We start from the raw sequence: 17,458 nt of genomic DNA on the forward strand, positions 1-17,458 counted from the left end.
TAGGAGTAATATAGCTACTTTCAACCCTATCGCTTTTAAAAAACTCTGAACAAATTTGAGAAACCTGAGTAACTATTAAAAATGCTTTAGCCATTTTTTTGTTTGTTAGGAGATTCCGTCACTAATTGCAACCACATCTGTTTCATTTTTCTTTGCGTTCAGTGTGAACCCTAGAGTTGTAAATCAGTTGAGGACAAATACAGTAAATGCCAATAAGATAATTTTAGATGCAAGGAGATGTGCTGAACTCGTCTGTCTCCAGGGTTCTTGCAGATTTGTTACAGATAAATTGAAGTGAAGAGGGAATGCATCAGCTGTGCTCCTAATGATGTAATATTTCAAAATATGTGTATTACGTTTCCTGAGGGATCAGATGTTTACTCTGTAAAGAAACATGTTTTAGAAAAACAGCAAGCCTGAAAATGGAGCATACATCCATAAAGTCAAGTACGAAGATTTATATGTTACAGACCTGGCTAGGAGAGGTTCCGTAGAGAAGATGTGTGGACTATGTTTGGCCACAGGCTGAATGTCATCACCAGTGCTGTGTTCTTGCAAAGTAAGCAAGTGTCATATAGGAATATATGATCTGTCACAGCATTTCAGTTTTGTGAGGTAATCCTGCTTTACTCGATACTGGTGAGCGCTCAGCAGAAGTATTTGGTTTGTTTTTGGCACCACACTTTGTGAGAACGGACTGATTAGAGATAAAACAGAATTGACAGAAATAGTCACGGGTCTTAGTTAACAATCACAAAGAAAGATTGAAGATTGAGTTGTGGTGGTTGAGCTCACAGAATAGAAGAGGAAACAAAACATCATCGACTTCAGATACATCAAGGGAGTCTCCAGGTGCACGATCACTCATAAAAATGTGTAGACCTAAATTGCAGCAAGTGCGATCCTGGTTGGAAATTAGGAAGCCTCCTGATGAGAAGGGCAAGTAAAGTACTGGCGTAGGTTGCCTTACCCACTCGCAAAGCCAGCTCGCAAAGAATGATTGAAAAGCAACTGTTTGAACCCTCCTCTGCACACGTCTGCATTTTACAGGTGTCAGAAGTATCAAGCACAAGGTCAGGTACGTGGCAGTAGAAAATCCTGGCATCGGTGTAGCAGCACTAGTTACAGAATTAACACAGGGATTAGATAAAACTGGTCAAAGCATAGAATAACAGCTAGAGGGGAAAGGCTGGTTGCAAATCCTGCTACATTTGTGGATCTGCAGCATTTTTTAGACTAGAATCCAGAACTGCTCAGCATGAATCCATGAAGGCTTTAAACAGTGCAAAGTCTTAGGATATATACTTTTTTTTTTTTTTTTTTTTAAACGGGGGATTTTGTGATGCTCCAAGTCACATGCTAGGAAACTCTTTCCTCTGACTGGAGGCTGCGTTGCAGTCCCTACAGCAGCAGCCTGGAAAGCGTGCTGTGCAGCAGAGTGCTTTATGTGGAAACAGAGGATGCCGAGGAGGCGGAAGTGAGCTTGCGTGCACAAGAGACTTATCTGCAGTACTGTAGTTTTGTATTCGCTAAAGGTAATAATTGATGTAGCCTGTAACAATTAATGTGCTTGTAACGAGCCCCTTTGGAGGCCAGGTACAAAGGCTTTGTGTGTTTGTCACAAGTCCTGTGGTTCACACTGGGGGAACCTTCCCTGCCCTGTGAACAGAAAAGGGCTTAATTCAAGCTTTTAAGGTAAGACAGCTGAGCTAGAAGTTTATTTTTATGGCTGTTGAAAAGGGAGTAATTTATTTGACTTGCAGAGAAGTATTGTTACCCAATATACATTATAATTGTCATCTAATGTTTCTTTGCCTGTACCAGACCTCAGTTTACCTTTCTCCTACGTGCACCTTTGGAGGGAGCTGTCTCTGGCGGTTCCTGTTCTGTGAAAGATGGAGTTTATCAGCTGAAATGATAACTGTATTAGCTCTGTGTGTCACCTGATAGGATTGGTTCTGGTGAGTTTATTAAATTGAATGGGTGTGTGCTTTAGATGAATAAATGGCATCTACAGAAACTAGAATCAAATCAGAAAGGCTCTCCAGGCGCTTATAACTGTGATTAGACCTCATTGAAATGGAGAGGTTTCTCAAACGGTTTACAGGAACTGCCTTGGTAACTAAGTGGCCTGGCTCTTACAGTCTGTTTCCTTTTGTGTTCTTGATTTCAGAAGGACTGAATTAAAATGAAACTGCTTGGAGAACCTCATGCTCCTATGACAAAATAATCCATTTCTCTCATAGCAAGACATTTATAGCCAATTTCCCTTGCTTTTTGTTCTTTGCAGATCGAAAGCTGCTGGGAGTAAGAAGTTGCCCTTCCTTCTTCTACTTTAGAAGACATGGTTTCCAGGAAAGTGTTGGGATCTCTTGTTTGTCTGTTTGTTGTTACTGCGTTTATCTGGTAAGCATTAGTCATATTTAAAACATCCTGTCTATATCTGTACTGTGGTAAAAAACATAGTAGCAGAAAAATATCAGCAGTGCATTTTATGGAAAGTCCCTGTTAGAGCTGTAAGAAAGAACAATAATTCATATAATAGATAACATAACACTAGTAAAAGGAGAAGCCTCGGAAGGGAGAGAGAAAAAAAGACCAATTGTGTCTAAATTAGGCTGCTAACACTGTATCCGACTCTCAAACAAATGTTCAAGTACAGAATATTCCAGTTACATTTCAGTTCAGGCTTTAAAAGAGATTATCTGTCTCTTCTAACAGTCCAAACTCACTCCAGTGAAACTAGGGATAGCTTTGTAGCTATCGAACACTTCAAGCTCTGAGAATGTTTGTAGCTTTGAGTGTACTGAGTATGCCTTGCAGATTCTCTTGAGCAAACTCAAACATTGTTTGAAATGAATCTGAGACCAGGTTTCTATTAACTATGAAATTATGAACTATTATTAATTATACTGTATTTCTGATGTTGCAGTTTGCTCTTATTTCACATAGTGGGTGGCTGCATTTCACCAGTAGTTAAGTGATTGTCTATAAAAATCTCTATAGACTGTGATCAAAACTGAAGGGAGGAAAAAAAGCCAATGCAGCCTATTTGTCTGCCGTGCAAATTAAAAGATGCACGTGTAGCATTTGAAGTTCCAGGAAGTGTCAGTATGTCACGTCAGTGTATATTGCATATTTATCCATTTTGAGTATTGCCTTATCTGTGTCCATTTGTGTATGTTTTTCAAAAATGTGTAGATCTATATTTTGTAAACCACTTGATACAAATAATAATACTTAGACCTGATGTTACAGGCTGGATGCTTCTGGACTCATTTTGTTCTTTCCCATTATCAGCACCATATTACATTAAAATGTGAATACGCTGGATCCTATGCCGATTAATAAGGTAGACATGCAGTTAGCTACAGTTACTTCTCAAAATCTGAGAAGACTTCCCAGATTCTGAGACCATCTTGGAAAATCCTAGGAAGGTATCTTGCAACATTAGCTCTTTTAAAATGTTTCTTTGCTGTCCTAGGATTACAGTTGGGAACAGAAAAGTGCACTACCTCCCATATTACCTTCCTTGCCCCGAAATCTTGTAAGTATCCTATTTTGTATGTAATGAAAAACACAGGTTGTTGTTACAGGAGCTGTACTTCACTGACGATATAAGTAGTTATTAACAGGTAGTCACTTGTTCTTTATTTTATGAATCTATAATTACTCACTCTCTTAAAAGAAATTGGTAATAATGCAACCTCTTCTGCTTTAATCTGCTTGCCCTTCAGGACAGCTCTGTATTTGTACAGCATGAGTCAGGACTTGTTTGTTGTGGGTCACAGAGACTGTGACTAACAGATTAACATTGGCTTTGCTCTCAGGGTGTGATCACACACGTGCACATGTACACACAGGATCTCACTGGGCTTTGAGGTGTGGGGTAAGTATCCCAGCTTGCTGGCTGGAGACGTGCAAGTCAGATGTGAAATGAATGATCGCATAAGGAAATCTGGCAGAGTTAGGAATTAACCCTCCAGTCTCCCAATGATGTTCATCATCATCACTCCACGATTTGTGCTTCCCACTCACTTCATGAATGTGTTTGTGTTATGGCAGCACTTGAGTCGTGGACCAGAAGCCTGCACCGAACAAAATGAAAGGGCAGCTGCTTCTCCACAAACCTTACACTTTAAGGAGTCAGCTTCACTGTGTGATGCAAACCAATGTACAGTTAACTGACTTAGCATGGGTCTTGAAAGCTGTCTTGGAAGCTGCATAAAAGAGAATTTACACTGTGGAGGAGCAGGGTACATGGCCTGAGTGACTTCACTGCCATTTTGGACCATAGCTGTAACATGACAAGCCACAGCTTTTCCAATCTTTTACTGTGACCTACTGACCTTGTAAAAACAAAATTAAAAAATGCAAATAGAAAAGATCATCACTTATAGAGGCATTTCTGATTATCTCAAGCCATTAAAGAACATTGTGTCCAGTAAGATGCTTATTTCTCTGAATGCTATTTAAAGTGTGATGTATTTCAGGTGGTGAACAGAACAGTTATGCAGTCAATGGAGCACATAAACGACCAGAACTGGCCGTCCACAAAAAGCGTGTCCTTCCCTAGCTTTTGACTCCTAAAGTCTGATTTACCCACAGTCTCAGAGAGCTGCCAGTATCTCTCTCTCCCTGTTCTGCTGTGTGCTCTGTTTCATCTAACAGGCCTTGACTGTGCATACAGGCAATGTCTGTCTCTGTCCCGGGCAGAGCAGTGTGCACAGCAACTGGAGTGAGGACTTGGACAGCTGTCAGTACAGCAGCAAGTCCTGAACCTGAACCTGGTTTGTATTTTAGGAAAAGCAATACAATCCCTTTCTTTTCCCACCCCATCATGCAGGTCCATAAAACTCCAATATAGAGAAGACAAGCTAATCCAGCTTTTCCCCCAGTAAGTACTGGCTTTTTATTTCCTGACCTTTAAACTGCTATTCCTCTCTTCCGGGCATATTCATGTATTATTCAGTAGATATTTCTTCCTTCCTACAGATTATTTTATCAGCAGCCAAGAGTGCTGGCTCCAAAGTAAGTTTCTTTGTTTGAACTTTGTTGTTTGTTTCTGCTGACTTTAGTTTGGGTGCTCTGTGGCACTCAGAGTCCTGGTACACACTGAACAGTACCTTGTTCCTAGAGAAATCTAACCAGATGGGTCTGTCTACAGCTGTCTATGCTGCTGTAAGATTGAGTTTGCTAATATACCTACTGTAAATTCCCAATTAATACATTAGCACACACACAGCCTGTCTACATGGTTGCTGCCAGGGACTTTTTTTTTTTGAGATAAGAGGTATATAATAGCTGGAAAACAGTGAGAAGTTACCTTCTGGAACCATGTTGTATCTGTATCAAGCAGGTGCCTTGTGTGAGCTTCAGCAGTGGTTTCAGTTAACCTGCTGGATCTTCTGCTGGAAGAAATTGCAGGCACTCTCAGGCAAGTCTCTGTAAGAAGCAGTCAAGCCAGTGAGTTTAAACAGACATGGAGGGTTTCAGGCAGCAGCAGCTGGGACGTGACCTAGGCAAACGCTCCTCGTCAGCTCATGTTTGTTAGCAGTCTCCTTTGGTCCAGCTCCTGTGACCTGACTCTTATCTCTAGCAGTTCACCTTCAACAGCCACCTTTTTTTTGCACGTTAATAAACACACCCTGTTGGTACATACCATTCTTTTTTCCCCTGCGATTTCAACACAACGTGCTAGGCCTGAATGTTTCTCCTCTGTATTGGAATAAATTAATGCACGAAATCAGCTAGTGTATACTGGGTTAAATGAGGAGAAAATCATGTGTCATTTAGAGCTCTGTGTCTTCTGAAGGGAGTTGACTAGCATGCACTGAGAGGATGCATACCATGGAAATGAGTCATTGGGAAACCCAGTGCAGTCCTTTAAAATAAGATGGAAAAAAAGCCCTGCTTAGAGAAACAAACTTGCAGATTTCCTTCTCTCTCCCCCTCTAAAAAGGATAATTAACCCAGAAAGAGAACAGCTCAGTACATTTTCTACAAACCAAATTCTTCTTCCTGTATAATTTAATCTTTTAATGACATGCATTGCTGTAGGAGGGGAGTGAAATTGTTATTCTAGTATCCGCTCAGACTGAAAGTGTTGGATCTGGGTTGAAGGTGTACCACTGCCTTAGCCATCAAACTGCTCTCCACAGGTCCCTCGCTTTGGTTTTTGTGCTGTTACTGCCTTGGGAGCCTGTCAGATGGGAGACTGCTTCAGCCCCCAGGTGCGGCCCTGTGCCGTGCACGACAAATTTCATTAGCAGAGTGCTACGGATCATGGTCTGGGGCGAATGTCAGTGGGCTAGGGTAAATTACACATCATAAATGACATCTTGTTTGAAAATCAAAAAGGTGAGAAACAAACCCTGAACAAAGAAGAAAGTTGGAAGAGCATTGCATAGCTGTAATAGGGCACAATCAGGCTCTGCTGCATGTACATTCAGTATTTCCACTACCCACACAGGAGATTAAGGATTTTCTGTAACTTTGTTAGGCTGGCTCACATACAGAATTTTAAATTCTGTTTGAATGTGTTAAAGCTATATATAAATACTGGGAAAATAAACTGTCGTGCTGCAAGCTGTGTTTTAATAACACAGCAATGGGGTATATTTTAATAGTAATTTCCATATTATTACTTGTGTTTTAATCTGCATGTAGCAATCTGCGTCAGACTGATAGGAAATATGTATAACCTCTCATTCTGTGAGTTCAGTGGTTATTAAACTCTCCTCAGCAGAAACATCCTATGAGCTTAAATAAGATTTTTAGTAGATCCTCAGGCTTTTGCCAATTTGATAAACAATGCTTAATTTCATCCCAGGAACTGAAATGTCCACACTCGGTAACCTTAAATAAGAAGGCAGGGGAAAAGATGTGACGATTATACCATCCATAATGAGTTATGCTGATACACACACTCCTCTTCTAGCTGCCTTTTTAATGTTTCTTTCCCATTTACTGGCCTTGAAACCAAAAGGAACAATTGCATTTCAGTAACATTCCCTTTCTTTTCCTTCAGGCGTCAGGATGTGCTGACAGTCACACCATGGCTGGCCCCCATCATCTGGGAAGGAACCTTTAATTCGGAGATCCTAGACAGTGCCTACAGGCCACTGAATCTCACCGTAGGGCTGGCAGCCTTTGCCATTGGAAAGTAAGTGAACTCAGTGGGCACAGTCCTTGGGCTGATGTACTTCCTCTGTCCAAAGATCATTTTGGCTCTTTTTGTCCTCAGTAGAGCTGAAATCTGTCCCAATCTGTAGTAAACTTAAATACCCATGTGTTGTGTCCATAATTGTAGAAGCCTACAAGATAACAGACTCGGCACCTAAGGTACCTGGAAGCATGATCAGTATTTTCTAAGAACCCTGGGAATTAGAGCTGTAGATAGGTGGCTGGTTGGTCAAAGCAGGGATAATCCCCTTGTTCCTCGACCTCCACTGTACTGTACACGTTGCATGTATAGTGTATGGATCCTTGCAGCTATAGCTAGTCAACACTCTTCATCCCTTGTTTTCTTCATTCGTTAAAGTACCCTTCATAATCCACCGTGCATCCCCTGTCTCTGCCGTGCTATTTCTGTGTTGTGTCTGCACAGATACACCAGGTTTGTGAGCCACTTCTTGGAGTCAGCAGAGAAACATTTCATGAAAGGCTATCGGGTGAACTATTATATTTTCACTGACAACCCTGAGACAATTCCTGATGTCCAGCTGCAACCCAGACGAAGGTTTGTCATTGTCCCCATCAAGAAATACCCCAGCTGGCAAGAGATCTCCATGCGCAGGATGGAGGCGATAAACAAGCACATAGCAGAGCGGAGCCATCAGGAAGTGGACTACCTCTTCTGCGTGAACATTGACATGGTGTTCTGCAATGCCTGGGGGCCTGAGACTCTGGGTGATACAGTAGCAGCCATACACCCTGGCTATTTTAATGTCCCTCGAAGCCAGTTCCCTTATGAGAGGAGGAGTTCTTCAGCAGCCTACATCCCTGATGGAGAAGGGGACTTCTACGGAGGAGCCGTGTTTGGAGGGCTGGTCAGGAAAGTCTACGAGTTCACCAGGTCTTGCCACATGACCATCCTAACAGACAAAGCCAATGGGATTGTGGCAGCCTGGCAGGAAGAAAGTCATCTCAACAGGCACTTCCTGTCCCACAAACCCTCCAAGGTGCTTTCTCCAGAGTATTTATGGGATGACAGGAAGCCAAAGCCTCCTGAAATTCACCTCATACGTTTTTCCACAGTGGATAAGAACTACAAAGAGATATGGGATTGACCATCTGATCCCTGCAGAGGTGTCCTCCACACAATCAAACCCACTGAATGTTAGCTCCGACAAAACATGCCCCACCATGAATTTTTGTTCCCACTGTGAACAAACTGAGAAAGGAGCACGTGGATAGTTTCTCTGGAATAACAGGAGTCTTAATACATTTCAGAAGCAGCAGCCAAAGGGGAGGTGAGAATGAAAAGGTTTCTAGGTTCCTGATCTTTGTAAACACAAGCATCCTGCTTGAGGCTGCAGCACAGAAAGGCATCTTAAAAGCCAGGTATCAAAGGCAAGGCTGTCCTTATAGCAGATGTCTATTGAGTGTTGCAGATGTCTTTTGAGTGTTTTCCTGAGGCCTGACAGAAACTTAGCAAGATCAAAATGGTATTTAGCATTCCTGTGGAGAAGACCCAGAGTTTTACTAAATACCTTTTCACTTAAAACAAACAAACAAACAAACAAACAAAAAAAACCAAACCAAAACCCAACAAAACAAATCCAAACAAGAAAACCCAAACAAATAAAAAACCCCCACCAAACAAAAAAACCTTTGCAGGGCAATTATTTTTCATGCATTGTGATTTAAACTCACACCTTTTGTCAGGATCAGAAGAAAAATTGTGCTCAGAGCAAGTTATCCGTGATGAGTGTGCAGCAGGATTGCTTGGACCTTCTCAGCAGAGAGCTGGTGCCAGCCATTGCCAGTAAGAACTCTCGCCTGACAGGACAAATGGTATGAATTCATATAGCAGTTATCTTCCACATTCCAATTTGTGTTCTGAAGACCCGAGTTTAGACAGAACTGGCACAGCTCAGACCCAGACTGAACTTCTTTGGGTTTATTTCAATCACAGATGTGCTCTGAACATTTTCCCTGGTTCACATGTCTCTGTAGATCATGTAATCTTTTCCAATACAGAAAATCTGGTATTGAGAGGTTCACGTTCCTATCCATTTCCAGTTTTTCTAAGATCTGTGAAATAATTTGGCTAGAAGCTGCTGGAACTGGCAGTAAGCGCTGCTGCTTTTCCAGCAACAGGGTGATTTCATTTTATAATGAAACGCTCTAGTGCAACTGTGAGTTCAGTCTAGCTGGAGCTGGAAGTAGGCTGGGGTTAACATTTTCCTTGCGTGAATGCGATGAGAAGCTGGACCAGGCGTTTTGCAGCCTTTAAAGCCTGACAGATCACTGGTGTGAACAGGCGATGGGGGGTCCAAATGCAGGAGAACAGCCAGGGCTCGCTAACGACGCCTGCGTAATTGTCAACTGAGCTCACAGCATGGAGGTTCGTGTGCCACCTCCCTTGCTGCAGCACGTCTGCCATAAACATCTCCTCCGTTACCTCCCAAGGCATCCTACCAAAGGGCTCTGCCAGTCTGTGCCATGCTCGTTTAATGTGAGCAGGGAGAGATCGCAGGGAGCAGCGGAGAACGGCAGCGCTGAGCGCTGCTGCCGTGCTGTGCGCCATGAAGAGAAGCAGGGTTGAAAGGGCTTAGCTGAGTGTTTCTAAGGGAACAGGTTTAAAAAAAAAAAAAAAAAGCTATTTGGCAGAGAGAGAGAAAGGGGAAGAGGCGCCTGACTGTTCTTGCTTCTATTCACATGAGAAAATTGCTGTATGGCAGTGTATCAAGTATTCAAAGCTTTAGGGCTGCGCTGCTGATTGCAGATGACTTAACGAGCCATTTCAGTCCTAGGTGAGCAGGCTGAGAACAGCACTTGCCAGGGTCAACCTAGGCATTTCATCTTCCAGAAGACTAATTAGAAAAGCTTTCACAGTACCCACAATATGGGTAAAGTACACAAAAGACCTCCAGCCCAAAACCCCTAGAGGCAGCTGGGTATGTTGATTCATGCTCATGTTGATTCATGTTGATTCATTATTTTTTCTCAAGACTATTCTGAGTGCTGTGGCGCTGGAGGAAGACACCCCTCTACATAACTTAACCAGAACTGAATCTCCTGTGAAGATGTCTGTGTTTGGTAACCAGGCACATCAGCTAAGCCAACAGAGAGAAGAAAGATCTTTCTCCAAATATTTCCTGAAAGATGCATTCCCACGAAACCCAGGATTATCACCGAATATTTCTTGTTTGTAAAACAGGTGTGTCTGAAGGCCATGACTGAAACTAAGGTCTCATTATGCCAGTTTATATATATATATGTGTGTGTGTGTGTGTGTGTGTATGTAAGTATATATATGTTTGCATTCTTTTATAAGCCAGAAGGAACTGTCTAGTCTGATCTGCACAGGACAAGCCAGATAATTTTGTCTCCCAGTGTCAGTATCAAGCTCACAATACATAGCTGGGCTGTGCTAGATCTCTTAGAAAAGCATTCAGAGCCAATAAAACATGAAGTTACACAGCAGCCACAAACCCATAGATCAGCTGTGCCAATGGCTAATTCCCCTTATGCCTTAATTCTGCTCTAAATTGGTCTGTGTTTGCAACCATTGGGCTTCGTTCTGCCATGCTAAATTAATGGAGTTCCTGTGCAGATATTCATATCCTATACTAAATATTCTCTGAGAGGAAGTTCTCTGGCACAAATCACGTGTGATAGAGGGTGGTCTGTGTTTCTGGGGTACCTGTTCTGAAAAACTTTTATGCAAGGCTTGGTCTCCAGATCTGCTTCCTTTTGGCTGAATGCAAGACCGTGTGATTGATGTGGTAATGGCCTGATTTGTGCAGTGCTAAACATGTTTGTCCTCCTAGCAGCCCCGCAGCTTCTCCCCGGGGTAAGGTCCCGTGTCATACGTTACCTGACACAGTTCTGCTCGACAGGGCTGTGATTTGAAGCAGTGCCTAGACACTCTCTCTGTCTCCAGGGAGCAGAAGAATGTGACTGCAGAAACACACTCCCCAGTGCGCTGCGAGAGATGCTCCCTGAATCAGTCATGCCCTCCTCTAATTAATTAAAGCCTGCACTTCTGTTGTCATCTCCTGCTGATTAATCCTCTTCCCCCAACACCAGCAGCAAGCTCTCCTCCTCTCATTTGGGTTGTGCAGCCTGAAACGTGTGGGCAGTGTGAGAGCTTCCCCAGGACCTGCTTTCTGATCTGAATTCCTCTCCAGCATCCATTGCTCAGTGGGGAAACTGAGGCACGTGGTAGCAAGGCAGCAGACTGGCAGTCTTGCATGTGGGCTCTTCCTCCGCTTGCCACAGAGGACAATGCTATCTCACATCTCCTTGTGCCAAGGAAATTTGGATGTGGATACACGTATGCAGTACTGCATGAAAAGTGAATCACCACATATCAATAAATCATCAGCTGCTTTACGCTGCCTGAGGCTCTGGTCATGCTTTCAAGGTATTTCTGACTCAAGCCCTGTTTGTTCTTAACCAAGCCTCAGATCAGTAGCTTGTTTCCTTCCCAAGGGCCCCTTGTTCCGTCCATCCCTTTCTGCTCGGCTGGAACAGACTCATCATTCATTGTCCATCTAATTTAAGAACCCATCTGACAGGCTTTTTCTTTCCTTGTCCTGGCTGCTGACTTGTATGGTTCATTCATCCCCAAAGAGAAAACTTCTCTGGGGGGCAAGAAACAGAAACTTCCAGCACAGAACACGATGCTTGGTGGGGCCATGCTGTGATCCCCTCATTCTCCCCACCGATAGGACAAGAATCATTTCCACTAAGCCAGACCAGCACCCTTTGCTGCTCCTATTTGGATTTCCCTTAATCCTCCCCCGGGTGGTGTAGCCTGATGTCGCTGACCAGAAATGTCATTTTGAACCGCTTTGATGCGCAGCGATGGTTATAAAAGGTCTGGCGTAGGCAAACCTTCCCTGCGTGAGATCTGTGGCTGGGGGGCACGGAAATGAGACGGTCTTGGAGCAGACACGGATGAGGGAGGTTAAGAACATGAGTTATACAGTCCTTGCACAAAACCAGCTTGGGGCATAGCCATGTGCATCTGGCTGGCTTAATGCAGCTAAAGCAGCACGGCAGGGGAAAGGAGCTGGGAGGCTGTGAGCTCCCTGCTGCAACGGCTGCTGGTTTTACTCTCCTGCCCTTTCTTACCTGTTTAGCCTGTGGCTTTTCAAGGAAGGGACTGCCCCTCATTCTGTGCCCGCGCAGGAACTAGTCTTGGTCACTTTCTGGTGAATGTGAGACACCTAGAGCGACTTTCTCAGTGGGGATTTGCTCTGATTTCAAAGGGCAGCTCTAAGCACCAGGGTTACTATTTTTTCACTCGAATCCCCCCTGCTCTGCTCCACCTTGCTGCCCCAGCAAGTCCCCGTGGGATCCCCGGCGGTGAAGCATGCAGAGAGCAACAGCTGCTCTCCAGGTGGAGTGACAGTGACAGTGACAGGCGCCTTCAGGGGCAGCAGGCACCGGAGAAGGAATTTATAGGAGTGGGCTGCACTTTACTCACTCTAAATCCCCAGCCCTGCGGTTCTGATCCACACATAGGGCCACGTAATCAAATAATTTAGGAAAGCATTGCTAGCAAAGCGCATCGGAGGAGTGACTTTTAAATGTCTGCCTACCCACCCAGCTCCCTCCTTTGTCTAAGAGTAACGCTATACTGACTTTTCTTGGGCTATATTTAGATTAAACATCGATCCAGCAAATGTCGCTGTTTCATGTAAAACTAGTAGAAAGCCATATGAATAGAAAAGCAGTTTTTACCAGAAATCTCTGCTGCTTGTGTGCCCCCTTCCCCGCTGAACCTGTAGCTAATTTAAAGCAAATCACATATGTACAAATTACTTTTTAAAGTGCTTCATTCTGGGGTGGTTTTTTTTGTAGTGAGTTTTGCCAGCAGCAAATTACAGTCCTAGACCTTTTGAAGTATGTATTTTTCCCACTGTTCAGCACTGACACTGTTACTATAATTAGAAGGATGTTGCTCTGTAGCAGCATCTAGTGCCAGAGCGAGGGCCCTGGCAGCACCTTTTCCTTCCCTGGCTGCGCACCCCATCCAGAGCTGCTGGTTCTGCTGGCCTGGAGCCACGGAGGAGCGGGACGGTCAGATGCGATGGGCTCTGCCTTCTCACTAATTCCCACTGCCACCCTGGCAAAGTTGGTTCTTCCTGCTCGGTGGCCCCTGGGGCAGGGGGCTGTTGGACATGGTGGCACTCATTTGGGTGGGTGTCCTGGGGTCCCCAGGAGCGTGGTGGCCGGCTCTGCACCCCCAAGCTGGGAGCATTGCACTGGCTGTGTGCAGTCGGCCACGGAGAGTGACGCAGCCTTCTCTCAGCTCCTGCTTCTCCTGACGTGACTCTGCAATGACACATGTCATCGGCCTCATAAATACAAACTATGGGTACTGGAGCCCTTCGCGTGCAGCCTTTCTGTTTCCAGGGCAACCCTGCTCCGCTCAGCCTCCGCTGTCTCACCAGCTCACGCTCCAGCACGCCGACTGCACACCCAAATCTCCAGCAGCTTTTTCCCCGGGTCCCTCCGTGCCCACATTTCGGGCGTTGGGCTGGCTGTTGGCTCTGGCAGCACAGTCTCGAGAAGGCGGGGTGCCGGGCTCTCCTCCTTAGGGGGATCTTGCTGGGGGGCGGGGGGGGCTGGCAGCACTGCACGCAGGGGGATCTCGCCCAGCAAATGACCCCTTTCCTCTGCCCTGAAGCTCTCCTCCTATTTATAGCTTCCACGGCAGCGCTGTGCCAAAACCCTCCAAACCGCCGCGCGCTCCCCGGCCAGGCCTGCGAGGTCCTTTCCCACGGGTCTTGCTCCCCCCAAAACACCCACAGCACCCACCTGCTCGGGGAGGGGGTCACCCAAACAGGGGTGGGGTGCCCAGGGCACCAGGCAGAGGGTGCACCCGGGGTGGGGGGCAGGAACCCTCGCGTCCGCACCCACGGGCGCAGGTGTCCGTGTGTGCACCCACGGGTGCCGACCCGCACCCACCTGCAGCCGCTTGCCCGGGGGAGCGCGGGCGGCCGGGCCGGGCGGAGCCAAGCGCTGCGCCCGCCCCCCGGTGCCGCCCCGCGCTCGGTTCTACCGGACGCGCTCCGCGCTGGCGGCTCCTGCTCCCGGGGAGGGGGGAGCGGCGGCGGCGGCGGCGGTGGGGCGGTGAGCCCGGCCCCGCGGAGCCCCGCAACGGAGGCAATGAGCGGGGCACGATGATGATCGACACCCAGGTGAGCCCTGCGCTTCGCCCGGCGGCTTTGTCTCCCCGCAAACACTTTCCGGGGGCGGTCGGGTTCGGTCCCCTTCAGCACCCCGGCGGCCCACGCGTGTCCGCGGCGGGTGACTGATGGATGTGCGGTGCCACGGAGCGGGTGAGCTCTGGTCGGTGATTTTCCTGAGAGTCTGTAGCTGCAGGTGCCTGTCCCTTGTTGGCGTAGGGGACGCTGTCAATGCCCGCAATCCTGATCTGCAGCGTGAGCTTTGGCAGAAGAGAAACAATTTTTAAATTATTTTTATTATTTTTATTTCTATCTGTATAATGGATAATTGCAGCCAGTAGAAGTAGGGATGAAGGACCGGGAATGCAAGGTGGTTTGGGACAGGGCACGATGCTGCGGCCGTCGTTGAGCTGCGTGGCTGCTGGCAGGCTGCGAAGCTGCTGCGCGCTGTGCCAGCGAGCAAGGGCTGCAGCTCTCCAGGCAGTGCTTGGGCCAAGTGTGGCACCAGGAGGTCCTTTGTCCGTGCCCGGTGTGTTTATGAGGCTAAATGAAGCTAAATTGAGCCCAGGTGGACAAAAGCTCTACACTCACAAAACCACTGGTGCTTTTGGGGCAGGGGAGGAAAGGCAGGAAATTTGGTAGTCTCATCAGAATGTGGCGCTCTCTGGTCCTGATGCTCTTCTGACGTTTTTATTCCCATTCTCATGTTCGTGTTCTCAGGGTTCGGTGCTGCTGCCGTTGTGGGGTGGTGGGAAGGTAAAGGGGGCAGCGATGGCTCCTGGGAGGCCAAGAGTGAATAAAGGGAAGGGCCGATGCTGCGATGGAAAAGTGGGCTGGGATCCATTTTTGGACGGGAAAATGTGCATAGCAGAGCCTCCTCGTGCACCCAGTGAGTCCATTTGGTCTGGGCCTCATTTGCCATGGTCCAGCCCCATAACCAAAAGCTAAATCAGCTCTGTTGGGGGTAAGCGTGTGAGGCAGGAGCTGGGATCCACGCGTGCTGGACTGTGGCATGTCCCTTTGGAAAAGGGGATTGGCAACCAAAATACCGGGGTTTGGAGCCTGACCCTGCCAAGGGTCAAGACAAGAGTGCTCTGTCACCGTGGCTGCGGGCTGGGGAGAATAATCGTGCTGGGACATCCAGAAAATTATAGGTGTAAAGCTGTCTAGAAAACAACATCCAGAGCTCAGTCTCCCTTCCATGCTGGGGAATGCACGTTGCATTCCTGTGGAGTGCTTTGTATCAACCTGAGCCTTCCTGTCACTTTTTATACTTTCATTGGGGATGGGGAAACTGAGGCACGTAGAGGTATTTGGTACAAGCCTGGGATCCTGCGTGGTGGGGTGGCCGGTGGAAAGCACAGCCTAGGAGACCCGACTCCTCCTGCCTGTCCTGCCTGACGAGGATGAGCTGCGTTCTTGTTTAAGGGGTGCAATTCATGGAAGTCCCATCATTTGTGACTGCCAGCTAAGAGTAATTTCCAGCTGCACCCACAGCCGCACCCTGCCAGTTCTTATGGCTGTACAGCTACATTTTTCGTGCCTTGTAAATGTTTCTCACCCTGGTTGCTAAGGGGAAAGACCCACACAAACAGCTGGGAAAACTGAGTGTGGCAAAGTAAATAAGCTGAGCAAACAAGGAGATTTTTTTTTTTTTTTCCACCTCTGATCTAATTACTGCAGGTGTGTTGTTCGGGGTGTCGTGACATGTGAAAGCGAAGGGTCATGTGCGAGGGTGAATTTCAGCCTTTAAAACTGAAACCTGAACATGAGCTGGGTCAGAAGGTGGCTTCCGTCCTGAACTAAGCTCCCAGACTGGTCCCCTCTCTCCCTTACTGGCCGTTTGGGCTGGAGAAAGGGAGCAGATGGCGGACAAGCGGCACGGCCTTGGGGGCTGGCTGAGGGCAGGACGCGGAGAGCCTGAGTGCAGGCAAGCAAGGCTGGAGCTGCATTTATTTCTGTGCCTCTGTCATCTGCTTTGAGTCAGAGATGGGAGCTGTGTCTGAAGTGACTCCAGTGGCTAGGAGTTAACTCTCGCTGGTGCTCGGCCTTGGGTAGGAGGGCGAGCTGGCAACAAGTGAGAGCAAGCGAGAGTCCAGCTGGCAGCAGGGTCTGGGAGGAAGCGGTGGAGAGATGCGAAGTCCCTCCTCAGCGTGGTTCAGCTGCTCCATCTGGAGCTCCCACTCATGCCTGTGTGTGCGCCTGCAGACAGGGCTGATCAGGCGTGAACGGAGGACGCAGCGACTGCTGCAGGCTCCAGAATAAATCTCTGGGATGCTGTAGTGATTGATTTGACATCTTGTAGCTCAGTGAGTTTATCTTCTTTGGGGTCGGTTTGCTTTAAGATGACTCCTTCTGTGAGGAAAGGAGGGGATTTTTCAGGACTCTGTTTATTCTAAGCATCTCCGGGATGGTGTTTTTCAGTTCTTGGCAGTGTTTTCACTGTGCCATCCCTTACACAGTGCCTGGCTACTGGACCTTGAGAAGCAGGGGTAATCTTAAAAGTGATCTGCGCTATCCATGAATGCTAATTTTTCTTCTGATACCTTTCCCATTGCTATAGCAACACATGTCTCATGGAGGATGCCAGCATGGTGCATGCAGAAAAACTGCCGCACCTGCCACCAAACTGGGATCACTTGTGGAACAGGGGTGGTTAATTGGCAACTGCCCACAGCTGCTGGGGCTGGAGGTGCAGAGAAGCTGTTCCCAGCTCCCTCAGGCTGGCACTGCTCTCCCAGGTGTCCCCACTACCTGGAGTTTCCCTGGGATACAAGAGTGACAAAGTATGCGTGGGAGTGCATGGTATCTAGTGCCAGAATCTGGGCTTTCTCTCCAAAGGAGAAGCTTGGGATGGTGTCAGCTAGCTTGCCAAGGCTCGGTAGGTCTTAGGAGCTGTTTGTGTTTTTTTCCGCCCTCCCCTTGCCTGTGGAGAGGCTGGAAGATGTGCTTCACCTGCCGGGCACTGAGGGGGAAAGAGGTTGTTCGCCTGCTTTTGCCAGGTGAGCTCGCCTCTTCCCCCATCTCCTTCACACACTGTGGTCCCTAAATGGGCTTGGGGGCACTCTTGTTCTGCTCTGCCCCCC

General features: G+C 47.1%; 2 protein-coding genes across 2 annotated transcripts in view; both read left to right on the forward strand.

Moving 5' to 3' along the window:
• The first annotated feature begins 2,290 nt into the window (after positions 1-2,290).
• Positions 2,291-8,741, forward strand: GBGT1 (globoside alpha-1,3-N-acetylgalactosaminyltransferase 1 (FORS blood group)). Its single transcript, XM_010129330.2, has 6 exons — positions 2,291-2,406; positions 3,485-3,547; positions 4,847-4,897; positions 4,996-5,031; positions 7,031-7,165; positions 7,610-8,741. The coding sequence occupies exons 1-6, from the start codon at positions 2,345-2,347 to the stop codon at positions 8,289-8,291; spliced, it is 1,029 nt and encodes a 342-aa protein (XP_010127632.2). The 5' UTR covers positions 2,291-2,344; the 3' UTR covers positions 8,292-8,741.
• A 5,525-nt stretch (positions 8,742-14,266) lies between these two features.
• Positions 14,267-17,458, forward strand: part of RALGDS (ral guanine nucleotide dissociation stimulator) — a 60,716-nt gene continuing 57,524 nt past the window's right edge. Inside the window, exon 1 of the mRNA XM_086764068.1 lies at positions 14,267-14,384. Coding sequence (XP_086620194.1) covers positions 14,367-14,384 — 18 coding nt within the window. The 5' untranslated portion in view covers positions 14,267-14,366. The remainder of the gene's footprint in view (positions 14,385-17,458) is intronic.

This window comes from Chlamydotis macqueenii, chromosome 20 (genome assembly GCF_036417535.1).
Source record: "Chlamydotis macqueenii isolate bChlMac1 chromosome 20, bChlMac1.mat, whole genome shotgun sequence".
Lineage (NCBI taxonomy): Eukaryota > Metazoa > Chordata > Aves > Otidiformes > Otididae > Chlamydotis > Chlamydotis macqueenii.

Coding starts and splice junctions, on each gene's coding strand:
- GBGT1 (XM_010129330.2), top strand. CDS start 2,345: ATGGTTTCCAGGAAAGTGTTGGGATCTCTTGTTTGTCTGTTTGTTGTT. Junction 2,407..3,484: donor GTTGTTACTGCGTTTATCTG/GTAAGCATTAGT, acceptor TTGCTGTCCTAG/GATTACAGTTGGGAACAGAA. Junction 4,898..4,995: donor CTAATCCAGCTTTTCCCCCA/GTAAGTACTGGC, acceptor TCCTTCCTACAG/ATTATTTTATCAGCAGCCAA.